The 27633-nt window shown below is 33.6% G+C and overlaps 1 protein-coding gene across 1 annotated transcript; it reads right to left on the bottom strand.

Annotated features, from left to right (window-relative positions):
- Window positions 1–456: 456 nt before the first annotated feature.
- Window positions 457–27098, bottom strand: LOC144841331 (uncharacterized). Its single transcript, XM_078697631.1, has 32 exons — window positions 26999–27098; window positions 26490–26579; window positions 25854–26094; window positions 25241–25461; window positions 24650–24798; window positions 23771–24235; window positions 23365–23449; window positions 22912–22976; window positions 22530–22602; window positions 22064–22155; window positions 21544–21803; window positions 21056–21189; window positions 20287–20401; window positions 19591–19799; window positions 18948–19085; window positions 18340–18435; window positions 16802–16900; window positions 16452–16607; window positions 16060–16176; window positions 15575–15671; window positions 9361–9513; window positions 6577–6689; window positions 5946–6054; window positions 5435–5576; window positions 4757–4922; window positions 4109–4210; window positions 3391–3524; window positions 2921–3035; window positions 2250–2581; window positions 1473–1594; window positions 1041–1102; window positions 457–622 (listed from the first exon to the last, which is right to left on the bottom strand). Exons 1-32 carry the CDS (start codon window positions 26999–27001, stop codon window positions 554–556), a joined length of 4524 nt encoding a protein of 1507 aa, XP_078553757.1. The 5' UTR covers window positions 27002–27098; the 3' UTR covers window positions 457–553.
- Between the last annotated feature and the right edge of the window lie 535 nt (window positions 27099–27633).

Here is a 27633-nt window from a genome sequence, read left to right as displayed (position 1 = left end):
ACTGTTTACACCGTGAACATGCAAGTACACAGGTACTTAAATTATTAAACTGTTTGTTTATACTGGCCTACATTTCCGCGTCTCTGGTACAAATCGGGTTACACAATTCCGGATAAAATCCGCATTTTTGCTGCCATTGTAAAAGAGGTATAAGTTGATATTTATGTTTGTTATCGCATAGTACATTTGCAACCATATTTTACAAAGGCATTTCAAATAGCTGTTGTTCATTTGCACTTTATTGTTAGTGGCCAGCAAGTATCTATATCTGTCATGATTTGGAAATATAAAATTACCTATACAGTTTAATCAGGTCAGCTTAAACCAATATAAATGTTATTTTAGACCGAAGTTAGACCATGATGATATGATGATATTACTCTGAGCACCTCTTTTTATAATTTCTTATTTATTGATTAAAACATTTGCAACTGTAAAGACTTTGTTTTTATAGACTGATTTGAAAGACTATTGAGAAACCACAATAGATTCATCTGTTTAAAATGTCTTATCAAATAATATATATTTAAGAATTTACTTAGCTCTGGTGAATTTAAGACAAAGTTAACTGAGCAAAACCAATTAATGCTTTATCATCCGGTGCTTCGTTTGGTGCTGATTTCTGTAAGATTAAACATATGATAACCAATATATAAAAACAAACAAACAAAATAAACAATCTAAAATTAAATCATTTTAAACTAGGAAGCTTTAAAATTGCAGTGACCTTTGACCTATGTGTCGTTGGTCATTGCTTAGACCAAGAATCTCCCAAAAGTGTGATGAGGAATAAGAACGTACTAATTTCCCTACATGTACACAATGAATGAACATGATGTAACTAGGTCATTGGTTGAAAGCTCCATATTATAAGTAATCATTATAATATTATTCTCAACCTTAAAAGTAATGTAATTTAATATATTGTACACCAAGCATTAAAAACTCATGCTATTGTACACAACTTGGTTTTTACACTCTATTATTTAAAATGTAACTAGAGGCAATAGCATTTCAAAGAAAAATAAAAGTACACTTACAAGTTTAAAGACGAACGATTTAGTATCTGGTTGCTCAACAACCTTCCGGAGGTTAGCAGCAACTACAATAAATAATAAATAAATATAAAATTTGTTCAATATGTTTAAATTTGACATTGTGGATCATTCCGTGGATGAGTCAATTGTAAATTTATGAATATAGTATCCAACATATGACAATATTGTTGGGAAATAAACAAATTACTTTACTAAACCAAAGATACTAAAGATCTGTCTACACTATCAACTTTTATGTGACAAAAAAATGTGATGTGCTCTTGTATGGACATGATGATATCATATCACTACCATATACGGGCACACTTTTTTTGTTAAACTAGTTTGATAGTGTAGACAGAGCTTTAAACCACTAAACTAAACTAAAGGATACTTTCAAATTGTACAAAGCTTGTGCTCAAGATGGTATCTTACCAACAACAAAATCTTGACCATCTATGAGGTCAGCATTAACAAGTTCCTGGGAAAGTCCTTCTGGCGTGTCCTTCTCTGGTGTGAATTCAAAACGTATGTCATGTAACTCCTTCTTTTCATTTCTGTAGCCGAAAAAGAAATCAGTAATTAAAGAACTATTTTTCACCAGTAGTATTAGAAAATAGTGCTCTTCATCATCATGCTTAACTTCTAATATTTTATTTCATTTATTGTTTGCTTCATTTGTTATTTGTTGACTCCACTTGCAAGAAGCATCTCTCAACAATAGAACACATTAATCAACATCACAACACACACTAAAGCTTGGTTCTCACTAGAATGCAACGCAAGGACGTAACGCAATGTGATTTGATCAGTCACAAGCGATGGATTATTCAAACAGTCGCGTGTGATTGATCAACTCGCTTGCATTGCATCTACGTCCGTTTTTCGATAATGGGAACCACGCTTAAGTTATACAAGGTTAAAAGACGGAAATTAGAAATGCCACAATTGGAAAGTATGGCATAATAGAACAAGGTGAAGAATAAAGTGAATAATATAAAGGATTTTTGAAAAATTCCATACCCATCCAACAGAGAGTAACTCACCAATTACAGGATGGATAAACTATTTAATAATTTATCGTGCTTAGGAAGTGGAGTTGAAAGAGTTGTGAGTTACAACCCTGGCACTAGGTCAGGATTGAACCCTGGACATTGGAATTGGAAGGCTAGCATGTTAACCACCAAGATTCAGCTACACTACAATTTTTACCTTAGCCTAAGAACAAGCGATATAGTCTTCATCCCTTCACTTGTTGGTGCTGACTCTTTAACGCTCTCTTTCACTTCATGATGAGTTTCAACCGCCGGCTTTTCTGGAGGTTGTTCGTCTTTACTAGATTCTGAATTATCGTCATTCGCTTCTCGTTTCGCTTCGTCCAACTGCCTTTTAATCTCAGCGTGGTCGATTTTAACACGGGGTGAACGACCTATACTAGCAGCACGCCCTTCTTCACTTTCGCTGTCCAATTCTTCATCAGACCATTCCCAACTGCCATCTTCTGTGCGATGAAGTCGACCACTAGATCCTGGGACACGTTTCACCTTAAAATATTATAAAACAAAGTACTATAATCAATATCAAACTGCATAAAGGCCAATGGTAATTCAAATATAGAATCTATGTTATTCTTTATGACCATTTACACACAATGCGGAGCAGACGGGTGGGCGGGCGGTTCCCGCTCAGGGTAGATACAGATTCTATGTGGGAAAAGCTATGCAATTTTTTTGTCACTTAAATAGTGTAGTTAGATAGATAGTGTAGACAGAGCTTAAGACAACAAAAACTGACTCACTCACACTGGATTAAATTACAGACATATTTTAAAGATGCAGGATTAAGTGCAGTGTTAATGCGGCTTTATAGCATATTATTCTTACCTTTTGACTCCTGTCTTGTAAAGAAGGTCCCTGGTCTAATAAATTTTCTTCTAGAAATTGTTTACCTTTAGCTTTCTTGAAAAATGGCATTTTAAGCAATTCTGCAGCAGTAGGTCTGCAAAACAATGAAAAGGTTGCATATAGCAGTCATATATTTACATAATATTCATACATATTTAAGTAATCTGACTACTCTATTTTCTTTAGAAAAGTTAAAGGTGAATCCTGTAATCTTTCTGAACGTATGGGAATGAGATGTTATTAGCTCATTGTACCAAGTCTCAGCATTATGTGGTAGGGATGGCCAGTTTCTTTCTATGCCACCTTTTCCTCCCTAGTATTTTCAACCAGGTACTCATTTACAACTGAATGGCCCCTGGAAATTGTTCTTCTCGGGAATTGAATCCGGGATACTCTACAAAGGGAAGATCATCCTGATACCTAATGATGACAATTTGCTTAATGCTTACCTTAACGTAGGCGTCTTTTGCAGACATTTACTGATCATTTTCTTAAATTCTTTACTATATTTCTTTTGGTCATCCTTGTTGTCAATACCGTACTCTAATGTTGGTGGATCATTTTGCAAAGTTAACATAAGTACCTTAAAATATAAAATATTGTAATTAAAATGAATGGTAATACTGTACATGCAGTCCAGTATATGAAAATAAGGAAAAAACAAACTTCAATGCTTTTTAAAGTGTATGTATAAATAAAATAATGCTCTGCAAACTAAAGCTCTGTCTACACTATCAAATTTTATGTGACAAAAATATAAATGGACATGATGATGTCTTATCACTAACATATTTAGGCATATCACTACTATATTTGGGCACATCACACTTTTTTTTCGTCAAACTAGTTAAATAGTGTAGATAGAGCTTTAGACAGTAAGGCAAAGCTCACCAAACATTGTACATAAAAAATTGTTTTTGTAAGGTTGTATGCAAAACATTATTTCAAACTTATACTACTTTTGATTATATGATTTTGATTAAATATACTGACTGTCAACTCTGTCAATACCAGACACCTTTGGGCAGGTCAAATATGTCTGGTTTTCCGGAAAGTCTGGTATTCGGAATGTGTTTTTAATGTTAAAAACAAATTTGGAACCTTTTGGACAACAAGAAAAGTCAGGTATTGGGAGAGCTGACTGTATAACTACATTAAGAAACAAACCTTCATTGGAGGAAACTTGGAGTAGGGTGCTGTACCAGTAGCCAACTCAATTGCCGTTATACCAAAACTCCAGATATCAGCTTTAAAATCATACCCAGAAATCTGAAGAAAAAAATGAGCAATGGTTTTTGATTTGTTCAAGTATCGAATCAGTCTATCAATTACGACCGAAAAAACAATTTAATGTAAGAGGTGAGTTCATATTATGGTGTAGCAGTTAGTTGGAATAATTGATGCATTTTATGTAAGACTCAAAACTCGAGTAGCGAAAACAGATTTATTTTGGTCTTGTTTATTATATTTGTTTTATTGAAGTTTCTATATTATGTTATGAAAGTGACAATAAAGTATTACACACAATATAGCAAGATCCGTTTCAGTGGCGGATCAAGGATTTTAAAATAGGGGGGCCTAAAATTGGTGAAATGAAGGGCTGAGCTTAATTTGATGTCCTATCTTTTGCATTACAATTTGCGAAATTAGGGTGGGCCAGGGCTGGCTGCCCCCCTCCCCTTGAATCTTCCCCCTGCATTTTGAATGTTAGGGTGTGTGTACACCGAGCAATTGGGATAAGCAACAACAAAAACCTAAAACAGTGAGAGGGGTTGTTGAGGGGGGATGGGGGTTGTTGGGGCAAGGTGTTGTTACCTGCTCCATGACCTCAGGGGCCATCCAGCAAGGTGTTCCTACAAACGTTGTACGATATTTATCTCTTGACATGTCACCACTCGTAGCCAACCAGCTACTAACTCCAAAGTCAGCTAACTTAACTGACCCATCATCACCCAACAAGATGTTACCAGCTTTCACATCCCTAATAAACAAAAGGACATATTGATAAATATCACTTCCTGACCGACTGACCGCTCATTTTCCGTAGCTTGACCAAGAATTTATAATCAGTTTAAAAAACAATTAAAGATGTTTTACTTCAACCAATGTTATGACAGTATGTAAAGCGCCGCTAGATTATCTTAAGCTCTGTCTAGACACTAGCATCAAACTAGTTTGACAAAAAAAGGTGTGACGTGCCCAAATATGGTAGTTGTATGCCCAAATATGGTAAGACATCATGGCTATATTTGGGGACTTCATATTTTTTTGTCAAACAAAATTGAATAGTGTAGACAAGGCTTTAGATATGTTAAATAATATAAACATATTACACATTTATTTAATGGCCTCTTTCTCATCTATTATAAACAAAACTATTGCATAATAACAAAAATGTCTATCAAATTGGTGAACTATAAATTGTAATGTTGTGCTTAGAATATTTCTATTCCAAAATATGAATTTCCATTCATCCCTATTTTACCAACATACCTATGGATTTGACCACTTTCATGTAAATACTCCAATCCTTTCAAAACTTCTCGTAAAATCGTTGCTATAGTAATTTCATCTAATAATTCTCCTTTATTTTTACCCTTCTTTATCTTGTGTTTTATAATATCTAACACAGACCCTGTAAAGAAAAAACAGAATATATACATAATTAAAATGTACAGAACACGATGAGATGGGATTACACAACTAATGCTCAATTGCTATTTTTAAAAAGAATGACGCAGATAAATCTAGTGAAAATCATCTTTTTATTCTGAAGCTCTTTCTACACTATTAAACTTTATGTGACAAAAAAATGTGATGTGTCCATATATGGACATGATGATGTCATATCACTACCATATTTGGGCTTATCACTACCATATTTGGGCACATCACACTTTTTTTGTCAAACTAGTTTGATAGTGTAGACAGAGCTTTTGTGTAGTTTGTATACAATGTCATTTATAACACTAATAGTAATTTTTTGGTTAAAATAGTATTTTACCTGCAGATAACAATTTCATTACAAGCCATAGTTCTTCATTAAACACAAATGATGTGTAGTATGTGACGACATTCTCATGTTTGCAATGCCCCATAAACTGGATTTCTTTCTAAAAAATGGATGATTGATGGGGTTTAATTTATTGATGAATTGATTGACTAAAAAATACATTAATGACATATTGAGAGGTTACCAAACAGCACTCATTGGTCTGTCCACGACAGGGCCTGAGATGAATCAAACACCTGGGTACATCCTTAAGTCCAACGCGCCGCCCCCTCCCCCAAGCCTTTTCCAACATATTTTAATGCCTGTTTTTTCGTCTGGGAACAGCTCAGGGGCTTACTGTAGTACATAAGCTCCGGGGCCCCTGGGTTTAGCTAGTGAGCTCTCATAGCTGTTACGCCACTGGGTACTCACTACCCTTCAGATAGAAGCATCAAGTTCTTTCAAGTGCACACAACTTGATTATGTAGTACAGTGTACCTCTAGTTTTAAGCCCTTATCACAGAAGACTTTAAATAAAAATAAAATAAAATGACTCTTTTTTTTTGGCTTTAAAGTTTGCTGCCTTAAACTGCTCGGCCACTTGAATAATACGAAATAATTAAAAGCATTGTTTGCTACTTACCCAGAGTTCATCCATGGATGTCATGCATTTTTCCAAATTAATTCTTTTGATCGCAACCTTTTCTTCCCGTGCTTTACAGTAGGCCTCCTGCACATATGCAGTTGCCCCATGACCTGCAAGAAAACAACCATTCAAGTAGTAAATTCAAATTAGTATTCCTTGGTTTTTACGCACAATATTGATTATACTTTCCAATATGGTAAGTAGGCTAATGTCAGGTACCTACTTACAATAACATGATTTATTACCTATTGCAATGTTAACCTAAATAATCTTCTGAATTATTAAGTAAGATGTGTATGAAACTCAAATGCATGAAACAATTGCCAATAATATTACGAAAAAACATTGCATAATAAAAAAACTATAACCTAACAATAGAAACCAGAATTTAAAAAGCATATACTGTACTCAAGAAAAAACACCTGAAATAATTTAATTTAATTTTAACAACATAATTTTTAAAAAAATCCATTTAAAATTAACATACAGTAAAACTAACTCAAATTAATAAAGAATAAGGTTTTTCTTTTCTTTTTGTTGTAATAAGTAATTCTAATATCACCATAGTACTATCTTACAGTACTGTATAATCATAGAGGTAGAAACCTATAATTATGATACAATACACCACTGTGAACAAAATTTATTTTTATACTAAAAATACTTGATATTTAGTTGAATAAATGTAGAGTAAGATAGAATTAAAAAATAGGGAAAAAATATAATTTAATGTAACACTTGGTACTATAGTATAAAATGCTATAAATAGCATACAGTAATAGGTAAAAAATATAATTCTATCATTGTATAGTAAATATCACTTAATTGTTAGGCAAACTAGCAATATATATTATAAAAATTGTACAAATATAATAAGTGGAAGCACTATTGTCATAATTCTAATTGTTAATTCATAAATAGAATAAACAAAAAAACTTGTTTGGAAATAAAGAAACGATTGAAAACAAACCAATGTTGAAAAAAAAATCAAGCTGGCAGTTGCAGCAGAACTTTGCATCCTCAGAGGTGAGTAATTGAGGAAGGAAGTGTTTGTAATAATATTACTAAAATGATAGCAGTTTGAAGAATATGCAAGCGAGCAGTGCCATCAGAAGAAAAAAAAGCACTGCGTCATGCTACTATGTGCAACACGTGTGTAGTGCACCTGACTAAAAGGGTATTGTCTCACAAAAGACAACAAAATAAAAGGGCATTCTAGTATCATTGTTCTGATAAACTCAAGTAAATAATAATAAATAATAAGATTTGATAAGCGCACATATCCAACAAAATGATCAAGGCGCTTGTGGAAAAAAATTAAAACTAATCCAAGTCTGTCAACCTAAACTTAAAGTTAATATTTTATAAATTCCAGAAGTGCATAGTATTATGCAAGTTTGATCTGAAAAATGTTTGAAAAAAGTTTGATAAATCAGGAAAAAGATGAAAAACTAAGGCTCTGTCTACACTATCAAACTTTATGTGACAAAAAAAAATTTTAAGTGTCCATGGACATGAGGATGTCATATCATCACCATTATTTATGCATATCACTACCATATTTGGGCACATCACACTTTTTTTGTCAAACTAGTTCGATGGTGTAGATAGAGCTTAATAATTAAATACTGAAATAATATGAAACATAGAAATAAGCTAATTTTCTAAAATGTATGCACTTAGTATGTCGCAAGATTGTGAAATGAAGTTACAGAAAAATGAACAACATAAATAAATGTTTAAAGAAATGTAAATTGAATATACATGAATAATTTTTAAAAGATTATTGAATATTGAATTATAAGACAGATCATGAGTCACTACTTAAATGTAGAAGGGCTGGGCTGGCCATTAATTAGCTTCAAGGTGAACTTAGTTTTAAGTTTATACTTATTTTGACCATCAAACTAAATAGTGAAGTCAATTTAATAAATCCAATGGAAATTTACTGAACAAAACTATAATATAATGTGAAAAAGGTTAATATTATATATGGACCAAACCATTCTACTGTCAGTAGGCTATCGTAGTACTAACTACATTTTACTTTTTATTTCAACTGCTTATGCAATTATTTAGCAAGTGTTTTTAGGTAATTGATTATACAAATGGTTTATTAATAGTACAGTCATTGCCTAATAAACTTATGTATAAAAACAAACTAAAATAATAGTATTATACATTACATAATAAAAAGTGTAGTTACTGTACATTCAAATTATTTTGGCATCATCCCAATACATTAAAAAAGCAAACAGAGACGGAGAAATACCAACATTTTGAAAACACATTCTTTTTAATAAAAAAATGTTAATATAGATAGGCCTAGGCCTGTGTGAAAAATTGAACTCCGGAGTAAAGAGGATGGTCTTCAAATCAATCCTCAGTCAGTTCAATACAAGAAAAGGAACCAGGAATAGAAAGAAGGATTTTAAAATTAAAAAGCATTTATTTTTACAGTATTAAATAACAATAAAAATAATAATATTTAATACATATTAATTATTATTATATGTCATGCATGCCTCATCCTGCGGCTTATTAATATCATATAGGCCTGTCATCACCAGAGACAAAATGAAAGTAGCCATAGGCCGAGTCCACTCCTTAAGTCTAGGCCTAGCCTCTTCTAAGTCTAGGCCTAGCCTAGCCTCTGGGGCCGGCTAGCCTGGCTAGCTGGCCTTGTAAGTTTAAGTAGATATTTACGTTAAAGTAACTGTTTAGTAGGTAGGCCTACGGCCTAGCCTAGGCTACTGTTGTAATACATAAATTACAAATTACCTATAATATCTCCTAACTCGTAATCATCTCTTTTATTGGGCCACGGTACATTTTGGACAGGAGGTGTTGCAGCGACTCCGCCACCTTCCGCCATGATGAACCAAGTTGCATTTGGTTGTTGTGAAGACATTTGGACCCGTATAAAATCAATTAATTACCGCCACCGTGCCACCACCGTGTGTCGGTCGTTTCGTACCGTTCGCTTGTATGTTACTTCTGCTCCCCGCTTTTGGTTTCGTTTACGCATGTCCACAAATATAATACGTCATACTGTATATCAGATCGTTCGCGGCGAATCGGCTCTCAGTCTCATCGTCGCACTTATATTATAATTATAGTACTAAAGTAAGATCATACTTAAACATCCTATAAAATTAAAATTTCCAAAAATCTTTCGTCCCAATAACTACTAGCCAATCAAAAACAATATGCGCATAACTCAAATTCCACATGCGCCACATTGTCTCACAAGAGAAGTCTGATAAAACAATATAGCAAAAATATTAATCGTTTAAAATAATATTGGTTTTAATTATTGTCAATTAGTTTATTGTTAAAATTAATACAGCAATAATTAGTATGACGTCATCATTACGTATAGAATATGGCAGCTGAATTTAAGATTAATTTTGATCTCTGTAAGATATGACCGTCCTGATGTAAATGGCATAGAAGATATGTCACTCAGACACCTGCTGAACAATATACCGTTTCTGCAAGTCGATAATATTTTCTTAATACTTCGATTTCTATCATCAACCCAAACAAGATGAATGATAATTGTTTCATAAGCTCAAATAATAACAAAGCACTTATGACGTATGCCATATCGTTTCTATGCCAACGTGAGTGCGAATGCTTTTTGACCAATCAGAAGAGGGTGTACTGTGAGTGAACCCTGATGTTGGTTGTAAAGTTATAAAAAGTGAATTGGGAGCATTTCATTAGAAATTGAGTAAGGGTTTGGTTAGGTACGGAACCACTGCAACGGCAACGGTAAGTTTCTGCTTATTTTGTTCATTCTTATTAGAAGTAAAATTAAAATTGCCGCCATCCTTTTGAGGTAAGTTTATACATATTTTACAAGTTGGTTTAATATTAGGCCACTATGCCTACATGATTTTGTAGCCTATGCACGGTACTTTCCCTCTACTTTCTGGAACTTCACTAAAGCTCTGTCTACACTCAAACTAGTTTGACCAAAAAAAGGTAGTGATGCTCAAATGACGTGGTAGTGATATGACATTATCATGTCCATTAATGGCACGGGCACATCATATTTTTTACATAAGATAGTTTGATTGGAGACAAGGCTTCCTTATTAACAGACTGTTAAAATATAGCTTGGAAGTAAAAGCTTGACCATTTTATTTAATAAATTAGGCTACATATAAGTATTTTGTTTTAACTTTTTTTCTGCGATAATAATATTTAAGCGATTGTATCAAAGTGTCCGAAACCAAAGACTTATAGTCCACACTTTATCGGCGTCATATTTTTAACTATTGCTAGAATTATCAGATGGCTTTAACGAATATACCAATTCTGAATTGAATGTTTTTGTTTTCATTTAATTACAGACTAAAAATGCAAAAATTAGTGCTACTCTGCCTTGTTGTCATGATAGTGGCGACGAGCGCGGTATTTGCAGCAGCAGCAGACGACTGGTCTTTGCCGCCTAAATTTGACGACAGACCCCTTACTGATGCTACCGCGGCTGAGGCAACTAAGGTTAGTATCATCAATTATCCATACTAGGTCACAGTGTGATAACCTAAATAATGCAGCATTCATTCATTTTGTATATTTCTTAATATAGTTCACCACCTCCAGAGGTTTAAATTGGAATTCTAAATCGTTTCTATATATATTTCCTAATTTGTGAAAACAAATGATTTAAAGAGACTTTAATGATTTTGTCAAATAATCGCTGTCTCGAATTCATTCCCATCATACACGTCTACACTATAAACTTTACTTAAGCTTAAACTTTAAGTGACGATAGGCTTAGTATCGTTTCTGTTTCTGTGTCATTTTTTAAAAATGTATGGACGCGACGCAACGAAGAGGCGCAACGCAACCTGACCAATCACATTAAGCAACCATTAGGAAGACCCATCTTGGTCAAATTACTTGCATTGCGTCTAAGCTCTGTCTACACTATCAACCTTTATGTTACAAATAAAATTGATGTGCCCATATATGGACATGATGATGTCATATCACTATAGTATTTAGGCATATCACTACCATATTTGGGCACATCACACAGTTTTGTCAAACAAGTTTGATAGTGTAGACACAGCTTAAGTGGGAACGCGATGTAAATATTTGAATTCAAGTTTTTAAAAATGGTTAACTTTTTTAAAGGATAATGTTGGTTCACACACATCCAGTATCCTGAAGCGAAGCAGAAACTCATCCGTGCGACTTGTTCCCTGTATGGACTGGCTTCGAAAAAGATGGCGATATTGCTGGGTTAGATCAAAGGTATTTAAATCTCTAGTTTCATTTCATTTCATTTATTTGTTCGACCAATACACAGATACAGAACAGAAACAAAGCACAATGGTCAGGGGCAACAAAGCAAAACAATTACTATAACTCAAAGAGTCAGTTACCCCTTCTTTAGTCAAAGAATTATTTGCATTTGCAGTAAACCGGACTTGTTCGAGTCCAATTTCGCGAGCTGAGATGACTGTAAGCATTATTGAAGAAGTTTCTCTAAATGAAAATAATCTCAAATGTTATTAAGTTACTAATTTTCCTATGGAAACACTTTCATTTCAATAATAGACCCTATCACTTCCTTTAGATTGCACGAATTTGAAATCTTTATTTAACATGTAATTCCTTTTCGTTGAGATAACGAGAGAAGGCAACAAACACAGTTAAATTAACCAAATTCTTGTTAAAGATGAAGAAAACCAAATCGTCCAATGGGATTGTTAAACCGCGTGAATATACTGCTGCTTCCTCCCGTTTAAGTGTACCACAACGCGTCTCTAGAGAACGTTAAACGGAGTATGTTCGCACGGATAACGCGGTTTAAACTGATTCACGTATTTAGAATGCACAGAGGGAATGTTTACCGGTTGGTAACCAACATTTTGTAACCTGCGATAATTAACCCCATTGCGTATAATGTAAAGGAAAGATTGGAATAATTCGAATTAAACTTAATACATTTGAATTATTTGTTGCAAATGTCAATGAAATACGATATACCGCAACATTTCCTATTCTGCTTCATTTATCCAGTAAATCGTTGTGATATAACTAATGCATTTTAGCCCATGATATAACCCATTAAAACTGTATGCATTTCTATGCTACGTTTAATATTACCATCTGCATCTAGACACCATGCGGGAATCAAATCATTATTTAAACAAAAAATATCTTCCGTACGTGATATAATATTGTAACGATTATTGTTATTTCAGTCAAGCTAAACGCAATAAAAGCATGATGTCACAATGATGTCCACTCATACCCGAAACAGTCTAGTCCGATATCCTGGCAGCGAACCAAAGAGAATAGGAGGGGAACATCGTCAAAGGAACACAACATTATCAGGATTGAACCCGAAACCGTACAAATACAACTCATGAATATATAGAAACCAAAGGACTCTGATGCAGTTACGCGCTTGTGCCTGGTTACGGGCGCTTTCCTCTTCGCCTTTATTTTAGTTTTTTTTTCTAGTTCTAATCGAATTTTGATTTTGAACATTTTGGCCTAAAGAACAATTTACACAGACAAGCGGTAACGGTAAGCGGATAACCGCGTAGAATCTGTATATATCCTGAGCAGAAACCGCCAGTCCGCTCCGCCTTGTGTGCAACTGGTCATAAGGAATACCATAGATTCTATATTTTGATTACCGCTATCGGTCGTCTGTGTAAATTGGCCTTAAGACGGTATATTTAAGGTTGTAAAGAATCATGTACAGGTAAAACCGTTCGTATGCCCATTTTATCGGTGTATTTTATGCATTAAAAAGAGCTTCTTTAAACTAAGGATGCGATTGCGATTTTTTTTTGTGCAATCAACTGAAACGTAACTCAAGAAACCGGTGGAGCGAGTGAACGTTGCTATAAGCTGCCGAGTTCCGAAGATCAAAGGGTTTATCTGTGGCTGCGACACGATCAGATCCACGCTCATTAACAGACACCACCGCGCTGCGGAGTATTATGTACGTAGTAGTACAGTGTTGGTTGGTATTTGTCGTAGCCAGACATAAGATCAAAGGACTGTTACGAGTTCTTATCTTGACAAGACGAGCTCAGTGTCCTGTTGTTAGATTTCTTTGCTGTAAGCATATCGACTATAATTATCAAACTAATGTGTGAATGTGAATGAATGATGAATATACCATGCACAATTGCGACTGTAATAATTAATGAACCTAGATTTATACTGCAATTGTTTCAGTAGTCACTTGACGTTCGTCCGCACAACAATAGCAGGTGATAGTTCAAGATGCTGACATTAAGTTGAGTTATTTACTTAACCGGTGACAGTAAACAACATCGCCATCTGCAACAATAAGTTTGTAATCTTTGTGTTCAATGGTATTGTATTTAACACGTGTATCGATCAGTCTAATAATAGTAAATAGCTTAAAAATCAAAACAATGTCTCTTACAGAAAACAAAAACAGTCAGATGGGTTTGATGAACAATCAATAACGTATGTACTAACTTACAAAATATTAGTATAGTATTTTTTAAATGGCGCATGGCACATAAACACAATGTTGACGCGCGCGTACAAAAGCTGTATCATTACCAGTGTTCCAGTCAAACGCGCGCGTACGAAAGAAGTACCATTATTATCAGTATTTCATTCAACGCGCGCGCGTACAATAGCTGAACCATTATTATCGGTGTTTCAACGCGCGCGTACGAAAGAAGTACCATTATTATTAGTGTTTCTGCGCGCGCGTACAAAACCTGTACTATTATCATCACTTTTCACTCACAAAAAACCCCACAAAAATATAATTTTGGAACGAAAAAGCTCTATAAACTCTATAGTGCTTGATCATTTATACTACTGGTATATTATTCGTTTAAATTGTTTTCCTATTCATAATAATATTTTCACTGCGTCACAATACAGTTACGATATTCTCATAAGACTTAAATATGTTTAAGGCATTAACTTTTAAGACGTGCATTAATAATTGATAGATGTTTTGCAGCAGATTTTACAGCAGTAAGAATAAATGAACGTTCAATAAGGCTCATTTATTAAGCGTTTAATATGATAAACAAGAAGCATTGGATTACACGAAATAACATTTTACAACATATGATAAACTACACATGGTCAATGACATAGACAGACATGTGACCAACACGTTCAAACCCCCCAGCTCACAAAGCCTAATTAAGATTACCCGAAACTGTATACTGCATATTTCCGATAGCGGATTCACGAGGGGTTTACGCTTTGAACGAAGAGCCTCTACATTGATGTAAACAAGTAAACACGTTTTACCTTTGTGGTTTGACTGACGACAATGTATACATAATAAATCATAAGATAAAAGTGGAATATTTTAATGACTCATAAACTGAAGCATCATCATCACAATTTTTATCACCTCGCTACTCTAAGGAATTAATCATTTGTTTTCTTGAAATAATAATTTGTCAGGCTTAGCAATTTTAGAAAATGTACAGACATAAAAAGTAAAGATTTTAGTCTAGAAAAACCTGTTTTTGGATTAATGAACGTCAGTTGACCTTAGAGAGCTCATGTTTTACTCAATCAATAAAACATAAGTTTATAAGTTTATTTGGATTTGACCACAATTTTTGCTTGACAACTAACAAAGTTTCAGAAATCAACATCATTAGTGTTGAAATATTAAATCTAAGCAAATACTCAAATGTTTCTGAGCTTTCAAGTAGGAAGATTTTTCCACTCAATAGTGTAAAAAGAAAAGTATTGAAATCAGATGGAATTTTGGTATAAAAATGCACATATGAAATCTTTAGCTTGATTATCATCTGCAACAAAATGATTGTATTGGTCTGGTTTCTGTGACCCCCAGGTATTTGAAGAAAGCTGCTATTGTCCCAAACATGGTAGTGATATGTCCAAATATGGTAGATAGATGACATCATCATGTACATAGACAGAGCGTTATAGCCGCCATGACGGTGTAGGATAGACACCAATATTGGTACAGCAGTTTAACGTAGAGGTGATTTACTTGCCAGCTGCTCCAGCAGCGCCCGTCGTTTCTGTTCAAGTTCGCCCTCACTCATTTCGCTTTCGGATGTATCCCATCCAGTCTAGTATAGGAATACAAAAAAACATTTGTTAGTTGATGTGAAGAGACATGGTTTTCAACAAAAGCATGGTTCTGAAGAACCTTGGTGTTTTGACTGAGTGACGATTTTGTAGCTTTATTCACATGATTTGTGTGCCTTGTTTTATCATGAATTTCACTGACTGAAGTTGTGTGCTGGATAATTTGGTGAGGGCTGGACAAATTTGGAGAGGGTTGAGAAATTTACTGATGGATGGGAAAGTTGGCAATGATGTGATGTGCCCAAATATGATAGTGATGTGCCCAAATATGACAGTGATATGACATCATCATGTACATGGGCACATCACATTTTTTTGTCACATAAAGTTTGATAGTGTAGATATAGTGTAGACAAGGCTTTACAGTACCTTGCTTTTCTTTGATGCTGCATTCGATCCACTTTTCTCCTTTTTTCTTGATGACTCTTGACGGACTTCCTTTACGTCGTTTCGATCATCACGGTCAGATTCAGACTCAGAATTTGGCTGCAATTTAAAATACCACAAATTGCAAGATGCTCTACATAAAGTCTTATGCTCTGTCTACACTATCAAACTAGTTTGACAAAAAAAAAATGTGATGTGCCCAAATATGGTAGTGGTATGAACTCATCATGTTCATATATAGGCACATCACATTTTTTGTTACATAAAGTTTGATAGTGGAGACAAGGCTTTAAATATTTCTTTATGAGCTACAACACCACGTTTTCTGATTTATAAAATATTAAACTATAATCAAAAGACAAGTATAAACTTACAGTCCTCCTTCTCTTCTTCTTTGACTTCTTTTTATGCTTCTTAGATTTATAACTGCTGTGTTCTCCTGATTCATCTGACGATACTGACGGAGACTTTGATCGTTTCTTTCTACTACGATGTCTCTTGGATTCACGCTCGTCTTCAGACTCAGATAACTACAAAACAAACATCACATGATCATATTCTATAGATACCCAACGTAGTTATTTAATGATGTTATTCTATAAATATATGTAACTATAGCTAATATCAATATTGCAAATAGTGTATAGGAATATAAACACAATGCTGTGTAGTACAAATAGATTATACTAAAAACAAATCATACTATAAACAGAAATATACTCACAGATCTTGATCGGGAACGTCGACTTCTATGTTTCTTGGCTTTTTTAGCCTTTTTGTGCGACGACCCAGAAGTTTTACTGTGGTGGTGACTACATGCCTCCTACAATAAAAAAAATGTCCATATTCTAAATTCTAATTTTTCAAAAACAATCACACTGTAAAAATAAATGGCTTCCATTAGCTAATAATAACACTGGGATCAATACCTGTGCATCTTAACCAAAAGGAAATTATGAAATGATGAGAGAATTACACTGGGCAATGAAATATTTTTATTTGTAAATTACAAACATTTAAAGATGTATTGACCCCATCCCCCCCCCCCCCCCCCACAAATATAAAAAATTAAGATTAATATAATCAGACTTTTAATAGGCCATTTTGCAATTTTAATGAAGTTATTCACTTCTGTAATAGAAAAAAAAACACAAAAAAATAATTATTTTACTTATAAAAAGACAAAATAAACTATTTACTTTAACCAAAAACTCATTGTCTGATAGTCAATTTGACTATTTTTTTTGCTTTAAATTACAGTTTTTCCGGTAAATATATTTTTTTTCCCGATCCAATTTTTGGTCAAAGAGAATAACTATTATGTGACATATTTAAATTTAATGGCATATTAAAAAAAAATGTAAAAACAATTATTTTTCAGGGGACCATATATCTTTACGGTCACTAGAAACAGACAGCATCATGACATACAGTTTAGGGGTTACCCGCGAATAATCAATAATTAGTATTGTTTGAGATTGGTTTTACATCATCATCATTCATATGTCATTGTACCCAAGCAGTAATTATTTAACGTCATCACATTTAGACCTTTTACCATTTTAACACATTCATTCTTATTAATGGGGTCAACTTATGTGTAAGTAGTAATGAAAAAAAAAAGGGAGGAAATGATAAAGGTGGGTTGTTCCCATGAAAGCCAAAAAAAACGTCATCACATTTATTTCTCATCAATTTCATATCATCTATTTCTAATAACTGTACATCATTAATAAGAAAATGATCAACTACTTAATTTATTCGGAATGTTTAGGTGAAATTTGTTTCAATATCAGTCAATCGTCATATATCGTAATTTTCATGAAAAAATAGAGAGGAAAAAAGACTGTAGTAGTTACATAAAATAATGTATTATGTTTGAACCAAGTCATGTAGGCACAATTGCTCAAGCAATTCAGAGCAGAAAAATAGAAATATATAGTCAAAGGCTATTTGTATATAATTCTTTATGTTAAACCATTCATGAATGCGTACGTGTGCTAGCAACCACTAACATCTAGTCATTGCCAGATGAAGATTTGTTGAAAACAAGTCAAAACGTCGCACACATACGTATTCACGAATGGTTTAACGTAAAGAATTATATACAGATAGTTAATATAAAACCAGATAAAAACATTTTTCGAAGATTATAGTCAAAGACGTTACTATAAGTTGAACATTTTAATGCACTAAAGGCTGTTCCATGAGGAGTACCTCAATGGTGCTTGGCTCTGAATTAAAATAATCTGAGACACTTACTTCTAAGGAATGAAGGAACTCCTTAAAAAGGCGAATTCTCTCTGATTCAACCGTTATTCCATCAAACGGCATTTCGTTTACAAACCGATCACGAACCTGAAGTCAAAGGTGAATAATTAAAACATAAAAGTAAATAGTGTATAGATTTGAATTACATGGATTGTTTAATTCATCTGTTTTGGATTGTTCAATTGATATATTCTTAAGCAAGTACAAGTATTGTATTTTAAATTAATTAATTTGATTACCATATTTATTATTTCTTTGATACCTGCTTACTAAATTTGTACTATTTGAAGTGTGAACAATTAAATAAAAGAAAAGAAAGAATAAAAGCACTTTCTACACTATCAAACTAGTTTGACAAAAAAAAAATGTGATGTGCCCAAATATGGTATTAATATGTCATCGTATCCATATATGGGCACGTCACATTTTTGTCACACAATTTGTTTTGATTTAAATCTAAACATTAAAGGTTTTGAGCAGATACATCAAGTGCTTCCTGTTTAATGTATTTCATTTCACAAATGGCAGACTCCTTGTCGTTACATTTGAATTGAAATAAAGTTACATTTGAAGAAAAAAATGTTTGTGTCTATTCTCACCTCATCCCAATTAGAACTAGTATCCAGCGGAGGGGCAGCCTGTTTAAGCATCGCTTTGAACGCACTCTCCTTTCTTCTTTGTTTTCTAGCTTCTTCTTTTAACCTCTCCTTTTCTCTTGCTTCTGCCTTTTCGCGTAACTATAAAGATAGGAAACGTCATCGTAATTTGACAAAAGCTTGCAAAAGATTTTGTTATATTTTTGGTATATTGTTATAAAGCTCACATTAAGTCTAAATAACATGGTTACACCTCTAAAGCTCTGTCTACACTATCAAACTGTATGTGACAACAAAAATGTGACGTGCCCATAATATGGACACGACGATGTCATGACCATATTTGGGCACATCACACTTGTTTTGATAGTGTAGACAGAGCTTAAAGCTTTGTCTACACTTTCAAAATAGTTTGAGATAAAAAGTGTGATGTGCCCAAATATGGTAGTGATATTCATGTCCATATATGGGCTAAGCACATTTTTTTGTCACATAAAGTTTGATAGTGTAGACAGAGCTCTATTCTTGTTTTTAAGTTATGGGTAAATATGGCTACTACATATGGATATTCAAGTTCCTTCACAAGCTGCATTGCCATCAAGCACGGCAAAATAAGTAGCAACACTTATTTCTAACAGGTTCTTACACTATTGAAGGCTTGCTTAATGTTTCCAGCATCTAGAGTTGTGGCTCGCTTATCCTGACTAACAGCAGTCGCAAAGTTTTCAAACGATGTTTCCACCTCTACTATCATGTTTTTATCTCGTAAGATGTCTTTTATAATTCGCCGTTCATCACTAAATCTTGCCTTTAGATCATCTACTGCAAATTTGAACAGATCTAAGGGTGTAGAACCTGAAAAAACAATGTAATTATATAATTTGAATTAACAGTTTTAAAAAACGAGATTCCAAAATATAATCTAAATACATAATATATGTTTATTTGTAGAACCTCAATTAAGGGAAACTTTGTTGGGTTGGCCGTAGTGTTCAAATATATATTGATGTATTGTCCCAAATTTGTATTTGAATATGTCATTTTAATGTCACATAATAGTTATCCATTTTGACAAAAAGTTGGATGGAAAAGAAATGTATTTTTATGAAAACTGTAATTTAAAGCAAAAATAGTCAAATTGGCTGCCAGCCAATGGGGTTTGGTTGAATTTAACCATTTATTATGTTATTTTATAAGTGAAAACATTATTTTGTTTGGGTTTTTTTTTCTAAGAAGATTACCTTTATTAAAACTACAAAATAATTTATTCAATGTCTGATTATACATCTTTAATAGGGGCTCTAATACTATACTGTATTAACAACAACTTGATAAACTGTACCAGGGTTTCCCAGCATGCTGTGAAAGCGTTTATCAGCACTGATGATAGGATACAGACTCATCCAGCTAGATAGTGAGTTGATTTGACCTTTCTCATGAAGCTCATCCAAAAGAACCTAAACCAAACAAACAAAACTGTTTAAAGCTCTGTCTACACTATCAAACTGTATGTGACAAAGAAATGTGATGTGCCCATATATGGACATGATGATGTCATATCACTACCATATTTGACCATATCACTACCATATTTTTTATTTTATTTTTTTTGTCAAACTAGTTTGATAGTGTAGACATAGCTTAAGTTTATGTCTTTATACAAATACTTTATGATTGAAATGTCTATTTATGAAATAAAACACCAACATTTCAATACTTATAAATCCTAAATTTGATTCATTTTTTACACCATCAAATTAAACTGAAGAAGAAGCATACCAACATTTCTATGTTATTAGGTAGTTTTTTGTTATGCTTATAAACCCTAAAATACAGCCATCATCATATAAAACTTAAAGCTCTGTCTACACTATCAACTGTATGTGACAAAAAAGTGTGATGTGCCCATACATGGACATGATGATGTCATATCACTACCATATTTGTGAACATCACTTTTTTTTGTCAAACTAGTTTGATAGTGTAGACTGAGCTAAAAGAAGAAGCATACAACACCAATATTTCTATTTTATTATAGTTTGTTGTTATACTTTTAAACCATAAAATACACCATCATCATATAAGATGAAATCTTAAGAAGAAATATGCACCAAAAAAGCTTCTCTGTGTTTCCTATGATGCCGTCTTTGCAGCATCTTTTCCCTTTCTCTTTCTTCCTCCTCTTCTTTCTCCATCTGTCGGATGTGCACCTGAAATGTAATCAGGGCATCCTCTTTATCCATATCTGAATAAACAAAAAGCAATTAGTGGAGCTGTTAGTGTAGTGCCAGGGTTGTAACTCACAACTCTTTCTTTCAACTCCACTCCCTAAGCCTCAAATGAAACTTAGTTTATAAGCACGATAAATTATTAAATAGTTTATCCATCCTGTAATTGATGAGTTATTTGCTGTTGGATGCGTATGAAAAAAAAACGCAAAAAAAAACACAAAAGTAACATATACATGGCTGAAGTCGTGTGCGAAAATTTGAGTTAGTGTTTACCGACCGACCGACATAGTGAGTTGTAGAGTCGCGTGGGAATCATTGTAACTACTCTCATTCTCACGTTTCTCATTGTCACCCAGATTGTAACTTACGTTGCAGTTCATCGTCCTCAGCAAATGCTGGATTGTCCATCAGGTACTGTTGGCATTCAGACCAAGTTGTCCTATAGGTAATGTTGGGCATATTATTCAAGATATTGTGTAAGGATTCAATGTTTCGACTTCTTAAGGCCTTACTGTCTTCCTTCTCCTTACGATCCAAATAAAAGATTACATCCTCATACAACTCCTTTCTGTCTCTTTCAGGAACAACTTTCCATATCTCTTCATCTTCAAACATTGTCTCCGCTTTTCTAAAAAAAAATGATAAATTTAAGTTATTTCTATCCTTAGGACAATTATCATACATTTACAGTTTGGAACTTTAATTTTCTTATGAAAATGGTTTTTTTTATAAAACAACTTTTCTTTAAAAAAAAATTCACCTCTTCCAATTCTAAAAACAATAATTAAAATATCTTGCCTGCTATTGTTATGACCAGGCCAACAAGGGTGTTTATTAATGGCAGAAAAAAAGTTTTCGAAATGGTTAGAAGTACAAACATTTATTTACCGGTATCTCACAGTTGATGTAACCTTTTCATGATTTTCAAGGAATTTTTGAAGATCTTCTTTTGCTTTCTTTGCTCTTATTCTTTGCTCGTCCTAAAAAAGAAAAAAAAAATTAGTAAGGATTTTTTTATTTTATGTCTTTAGGCACATGTGGCCAAAGATTACCAATAGTAAATGAATCACTGTCCTATCAGATAGGTGGTAATCCCCCTTTAAGGAGCTTAATAACAGGGGGAAAACAGAAATAAATTGACTAATGATTAACCTTTAGCTACCAGGGATGTAACCACGCTGGTCGACGCAGGACAGGCCCATCCAGCACTCAACATTTTAGACTAGGATTTACAGGCTGTCCACCACCACTATTAATTACGATATTTATATAGGCCTAATAATAACAAAAAGCTGGTGACATCCCTGAGTTCAGTTATTAACAATGTTTGTTTCAAGAACTGCAATATTTTTACCTTTTCTTCCTTAGCTCGTTGCGTCTTATAATCATTAAAAACTTGTTTCTTCTCACTTAGTTTTGTCAGTGCTCTGAAAAATTTAAATTACAATTTAAAATACAATGATCAGACCTTCCACAACACTCAATAATTGTAGGAATTTCGAGGTTTTTTTTTAACCTTCAACTAATGTATATTGGCATTTCACGCTTGGAAAGTACATAACATACAGATTGTTTATTATAGATACTGATGCCCCCGATTTTTGTAATAGCACCCTCTATGTTTGGATGTATCTTCAAATTATAGCATCCTCTATAGTTTGGCCACACTTTTAATATTTTTTTTTCCAAGTTAAATAATTATAAAATTATCAAACTTCAACTGGCAATAATCTTACCTGTAACGACCATCATTTATAATCAACTTCATAGCTGTTTCCCATGATGCATTTGAGGGCACTTCCTGTAAAATTTAAAGAGAGTAAAATGACCATACATTATCTTTTCAAAATTTATAAACTGTTGCATTATGATGGCTTATTACCATGTTTTCTTTTTAAAAATGTACACACCTATATATTATTCTGTTAAAAAATATGCCATTATTGAACAAATAAATGTTTTTTGAACTTGAACTTGAAGGTAACTCGCCTGATTCTCTTTACTGTATCTCCACATAATAGAAAATTATGTAATAGTGTCGCATATATCATTTGTGTAAATGTAAAGGTTAGTCTTATGGTATATATAAGCATAACATAAGCAGATATGTGACACTATCGAATTGAAATATACTAGACAAAGTATAGATACAGAAGTGAGAGTAATAAGCTAAAATACTGATATATTACCTTGTCTTTGAGAAGCTTCTTAAATGCGTTCTTAGCCTCCTCCTTGGATGCGTAAACAACTTCCTGTGGTTCAGACACAGTCTCGCTGTAAAGAACATATTAACACTTAACTGTGTGAGTAACTAGTAATCATAAATAAATACTAAATAATAACTAAGAATACCGCATACAAACATAAACAATGTAACAGCTTTAATTGATAATAATAATCTTTTGGAAACACATTAAAGCCTTGTCTACACTATCAAACTTCATGTGACCAAAAAATGTGATGTGCCCATATATGGAAATGATGATGTCATATCACTACCATCTTTGGGCATACCACTACCATATATGAGCATATCACTACCATATTTGGGCACATCACACTTTTTTGATAGTGTAAAAAGAGCTTTACGCATACCTTGGTGTGCCGTCATCACTTTTAGGCGTACTAGCAGCAGTAGACTCAGTCTTAGGCAACATGGCAGCGCCAAAGCCTTGAGCTGCAAACATAGCCTGCATCTGTGCCTGCATGGCTGTAGGGTCCGTGCCAATGGCCTGCTGCATCTGCATCATAGCCATTTGCTGCTGGAACAACTGTTGTTGGAATGCCATAGCTTGGATAGTCTCTGGTGCAAGTTGCTGTGGCATGGCTGCTTGGGGTTGGCTAGTGGCTGCAGCGGACTCTGTAGCTTCTTCTTGCTTTGCTAATTCTGCTGCAGCTTTAACCTCTTTGTCTTTGGCCTCCATTGCCTCTTTACTACGTAACTCTTCTAGTCTCATTCTCTCCTTTTCCTCTTCTACTTTCTTTTGTTTTTCAAGTTCTTCTGCTTCTTTTCTTTCTTTCTCTTTTTGTTCCTGCTCTTTTGCATCCAAGTATAATACACTAAAATGATTTTAAATGAATAATAATAATATTTGTACTTAATTTCTTTTTAAAAACAGGTGAACTTTTGTTTTATATATATACCAAATATACATTTAAATAGTATAGTGCTGTGTTAATTCTGTGTTTTTATTACATTCATATTTAGTATTTACCAACATGTTTTTTGTTATTATTTATTCAGGCAAAAGATACATTTTACAAAATATAATACAAATCAACAAATTAAACAAACACAACGCAAGAAGAAAAAATAAAATCATAGTCACTAGCTGCCAGGAAAGCACAAAAGCAGGCTAAGCCACTGTCACCAATTAGGTGTGTACCTCCAACTAATGATTACTAAATAAGTAATATAAATAATATAAACAACATAGATGATAAATGACTAAAAGTTAAATCTTAAAATCTTACGAATCCAAGCCTTCTGTTTGAATCCTGTTCTTTAAATCTTCTAATTCCTTGGGGATTGTCCATTTGGATTCCTTACTGGTGTTGTTGTGAAAGTATATTTTACCAGAATCTGATTTGAACTCTTTCCATGCACACTGGGATAGAAGGAACTAAAAAGGGAGAGAGAGAATGTCAGTAACGTAATGTAAAGCTCTGTCTACACTATCAAACTGTATGTGTCAAAAAAATGTGATGTGTCCATATGGACACGATGATGTCATATCACTACCATATTTGGGCACATCACACTTTTTTTGTAAAAATAGTTTGATAGTGTAGACAGAGCTTTAGATATGAAGAATTCCTTAGTAAGTAACGTTTCAGGAGAGGATTCAGGATATTGTAATACTGTAGTGGGATGGGTATAGGAGTCAGCTGATATAGGGTTCTCTCTAGAAAACTTCAAAGAAAAACAACATTTTTCTATTTTGAACCTTTAAACAGGTGGGAAATGATGGAGCATATACTCAGCCACCTACTAAATCAGCCTTTGAGTTTGTAATAAGAGTTTAAGTTTTTTTACTGGTAAGCAGCATGCTTGTTAGTACTTACCTCAGCATGGGTTTTAAGATCATCGGGTTTTTCCCAGCTGGACTGTTTAGTCTGTGTGTTATAGTAGTACACCCTGCCATCTGGTGACTTGTGTTCTGTCCAAGAACTCTTTTTTGCAGCTGCCTTGGACTCTTTCGCACTTTCTGATGTCTTCTCACCTGACTTGTCTTGTGCAGGAACAAAGCCTGGCACTTTAGTAGAACTTAAACTGCTGTTCTCATCTTTTAAAAAAAGAGGTTATATTAGAGAATAACATATGAATTACTGGCCATTATGACACCTATTCACTAGGAATAGGGTGTCTCTTTATATAGGCATATCTAAATATAAAGTCTCTTCACCTTTGTTCACTGGCTATAATAGTAACTGCACAATAAATGTATCGGTAACCAAATAGTCTTGAGAATTATTTATGAAATAATCATTAAAATAATATAAATAATAAATTCAAATGTTCTGTATTTGATCAGATATTATCAAATGTTATTTTTACAGTATAACTTATTTTAATTTAAAAAGTAGATACAGATATAAATTACAAATTTAAATTATTTGATTATCAGACATTATTGTTTGTTTTATAACTAATGTTTATTTATTGAAGTGTCCCAACCTTGCTTTTCCTGGTTCATTCCTGACATAGTGTTGCCCATGCCCATGGGAGGAGGCATACCAGGTGGAATCATTGGAGGAGGACCCATACCAGGTGGCGGCATGAAGTTTGGAGGTGGCATTGCCATATGTGGCATGTTACCATGGGGCTGAAATGCTGGAGGTGGCATATTCATAGGAGGCTGACCAGACGTTTGGTTTGGCATTGGCATAAATGGAGGTGGTGGCATGTTTGGTGGCCCCTGAAAGACAAAATTAACATTGTTATTAATTTATCAAACATAATGAAACAGAAATGTATATTTGTAAAACAGGTGCAATATCTATACCTGATATGTTTTTTTATCCTGTATAAATATGTTTTTAAATAAATAAAAAATAAATATTATAGACCACATACTTAAATTTTTATTAAAATTCTAACCATTGCCCTTCAAAATTGGGCATAAGAAAGAATGTACAGTGTGTAGTAGTTAGTATGTGGTGTAACAAGACAAAGTATGTCATGAGAAGATGATTGTACCTGCATGTGAAATATATGTTTCAGTACTAGGCCTACAGAATTTTCTCAAAATAGTAAACCATACAATAAATAAAATAATCAGGGTGCACTTGATGAGAAGGAGCTCTATCTTACCCTGTTAAATGGAGGCATCATCATCGGAGGCTGATTTCCAAATGAAGAACCTTGTTGCTGGGCTGGGCCTTGATTTCTCTGATTTGAAGACTTGTGATAAACAAAAGAAGGATCAGTACAGTAGGAATTGTACATTTTAAATTATTTTAATTTTGTATTCATTGAAATTGACATGATATAAAATAAAATGCAACTCTCTGTTTGTGTAACATACATTATGCAATACAAGAAAGAATGTAAACATTTTCGAGGATTTTTGCTTTTATTTATTTTATGCCTAGCTACAAAATGAACAGAATTTACTTCGGCCGAAACGACTCCACTCAGGAGATCCTTCCTGCCTGCTTGCTGAACAACTGTGCACCACACACACATGTCGCTCTACTCTAGGCCTATCCCTCCAATTGACTAAACATTTCTGCTAGTTTTACAATAGCCCAGAATTGATTATATAAGCAAATATGATTTTATATGCACTCCTTTAAACATATACGTATTACTAAGCTTACCATCGAAGTTATTATTACTTAAATTCACTTTCTGTTACAATAATTTCGATCGTGCGGCCGGTGAATCGACGCCGAACCACCATGTTCTCTTGATGTCAATATAGAGGGCGGCAAACAAACAAACAAGAAAAGTATGGAGCGCGAGTAGAGTCTTCTCGGGTTGTGTCCATTGTCATGCTCTGAGCATGGAATCGGTAAGTCTATTATAATAAGTATTATAATAATATATGTTTAGTAATAACGTAATAATTAAATTGCATATTATTTTATACGCTATTATTTTAGAAATCTGAGCATTCAAGCCAAGACAAATTGTCAGATTTGTATGATATTATTCAGTGGGTGTTACTGTGTCCGAACCTCGTCATCTTTTCCAAGAGGGCGTGGGTGTGGTTTATCATTAAATACAATTGCTAGTAATAGGCCCATAGGTCATTAAAGCTTCGGATAAATGTTCATTTTCTCAAAGATAAATAAGTAGTACTCAAAATACAATTCACAAAATATATTTATTGATTATGTGCATTTTGTTTTTCCAAACAAAACAATATTCAACATCATGGTGTATATACATTTTATTAAAAAGTAAATATATGCATACAATTAATTAACAATAAAAACATCAAAAAGTTCGA

Source organism: Antedon bifida, chromosome 4, assembly GCF_963402885.1.
Source record: "Antedon bifida chromosome 4, ecAntBifi1.1, whole genome shotgun sequence".
NCBI classification, from domain to species: Eukaryota; Metazoa; Echinodermata; class Crinoidea; order Comatulida; family Antedonidae; genus Antedon; species Antedon bifida.
Note: the sequence above shows the minus strand (reverse complement) of the source record. Positions and strands in the feature narration are given on the sequence as shown.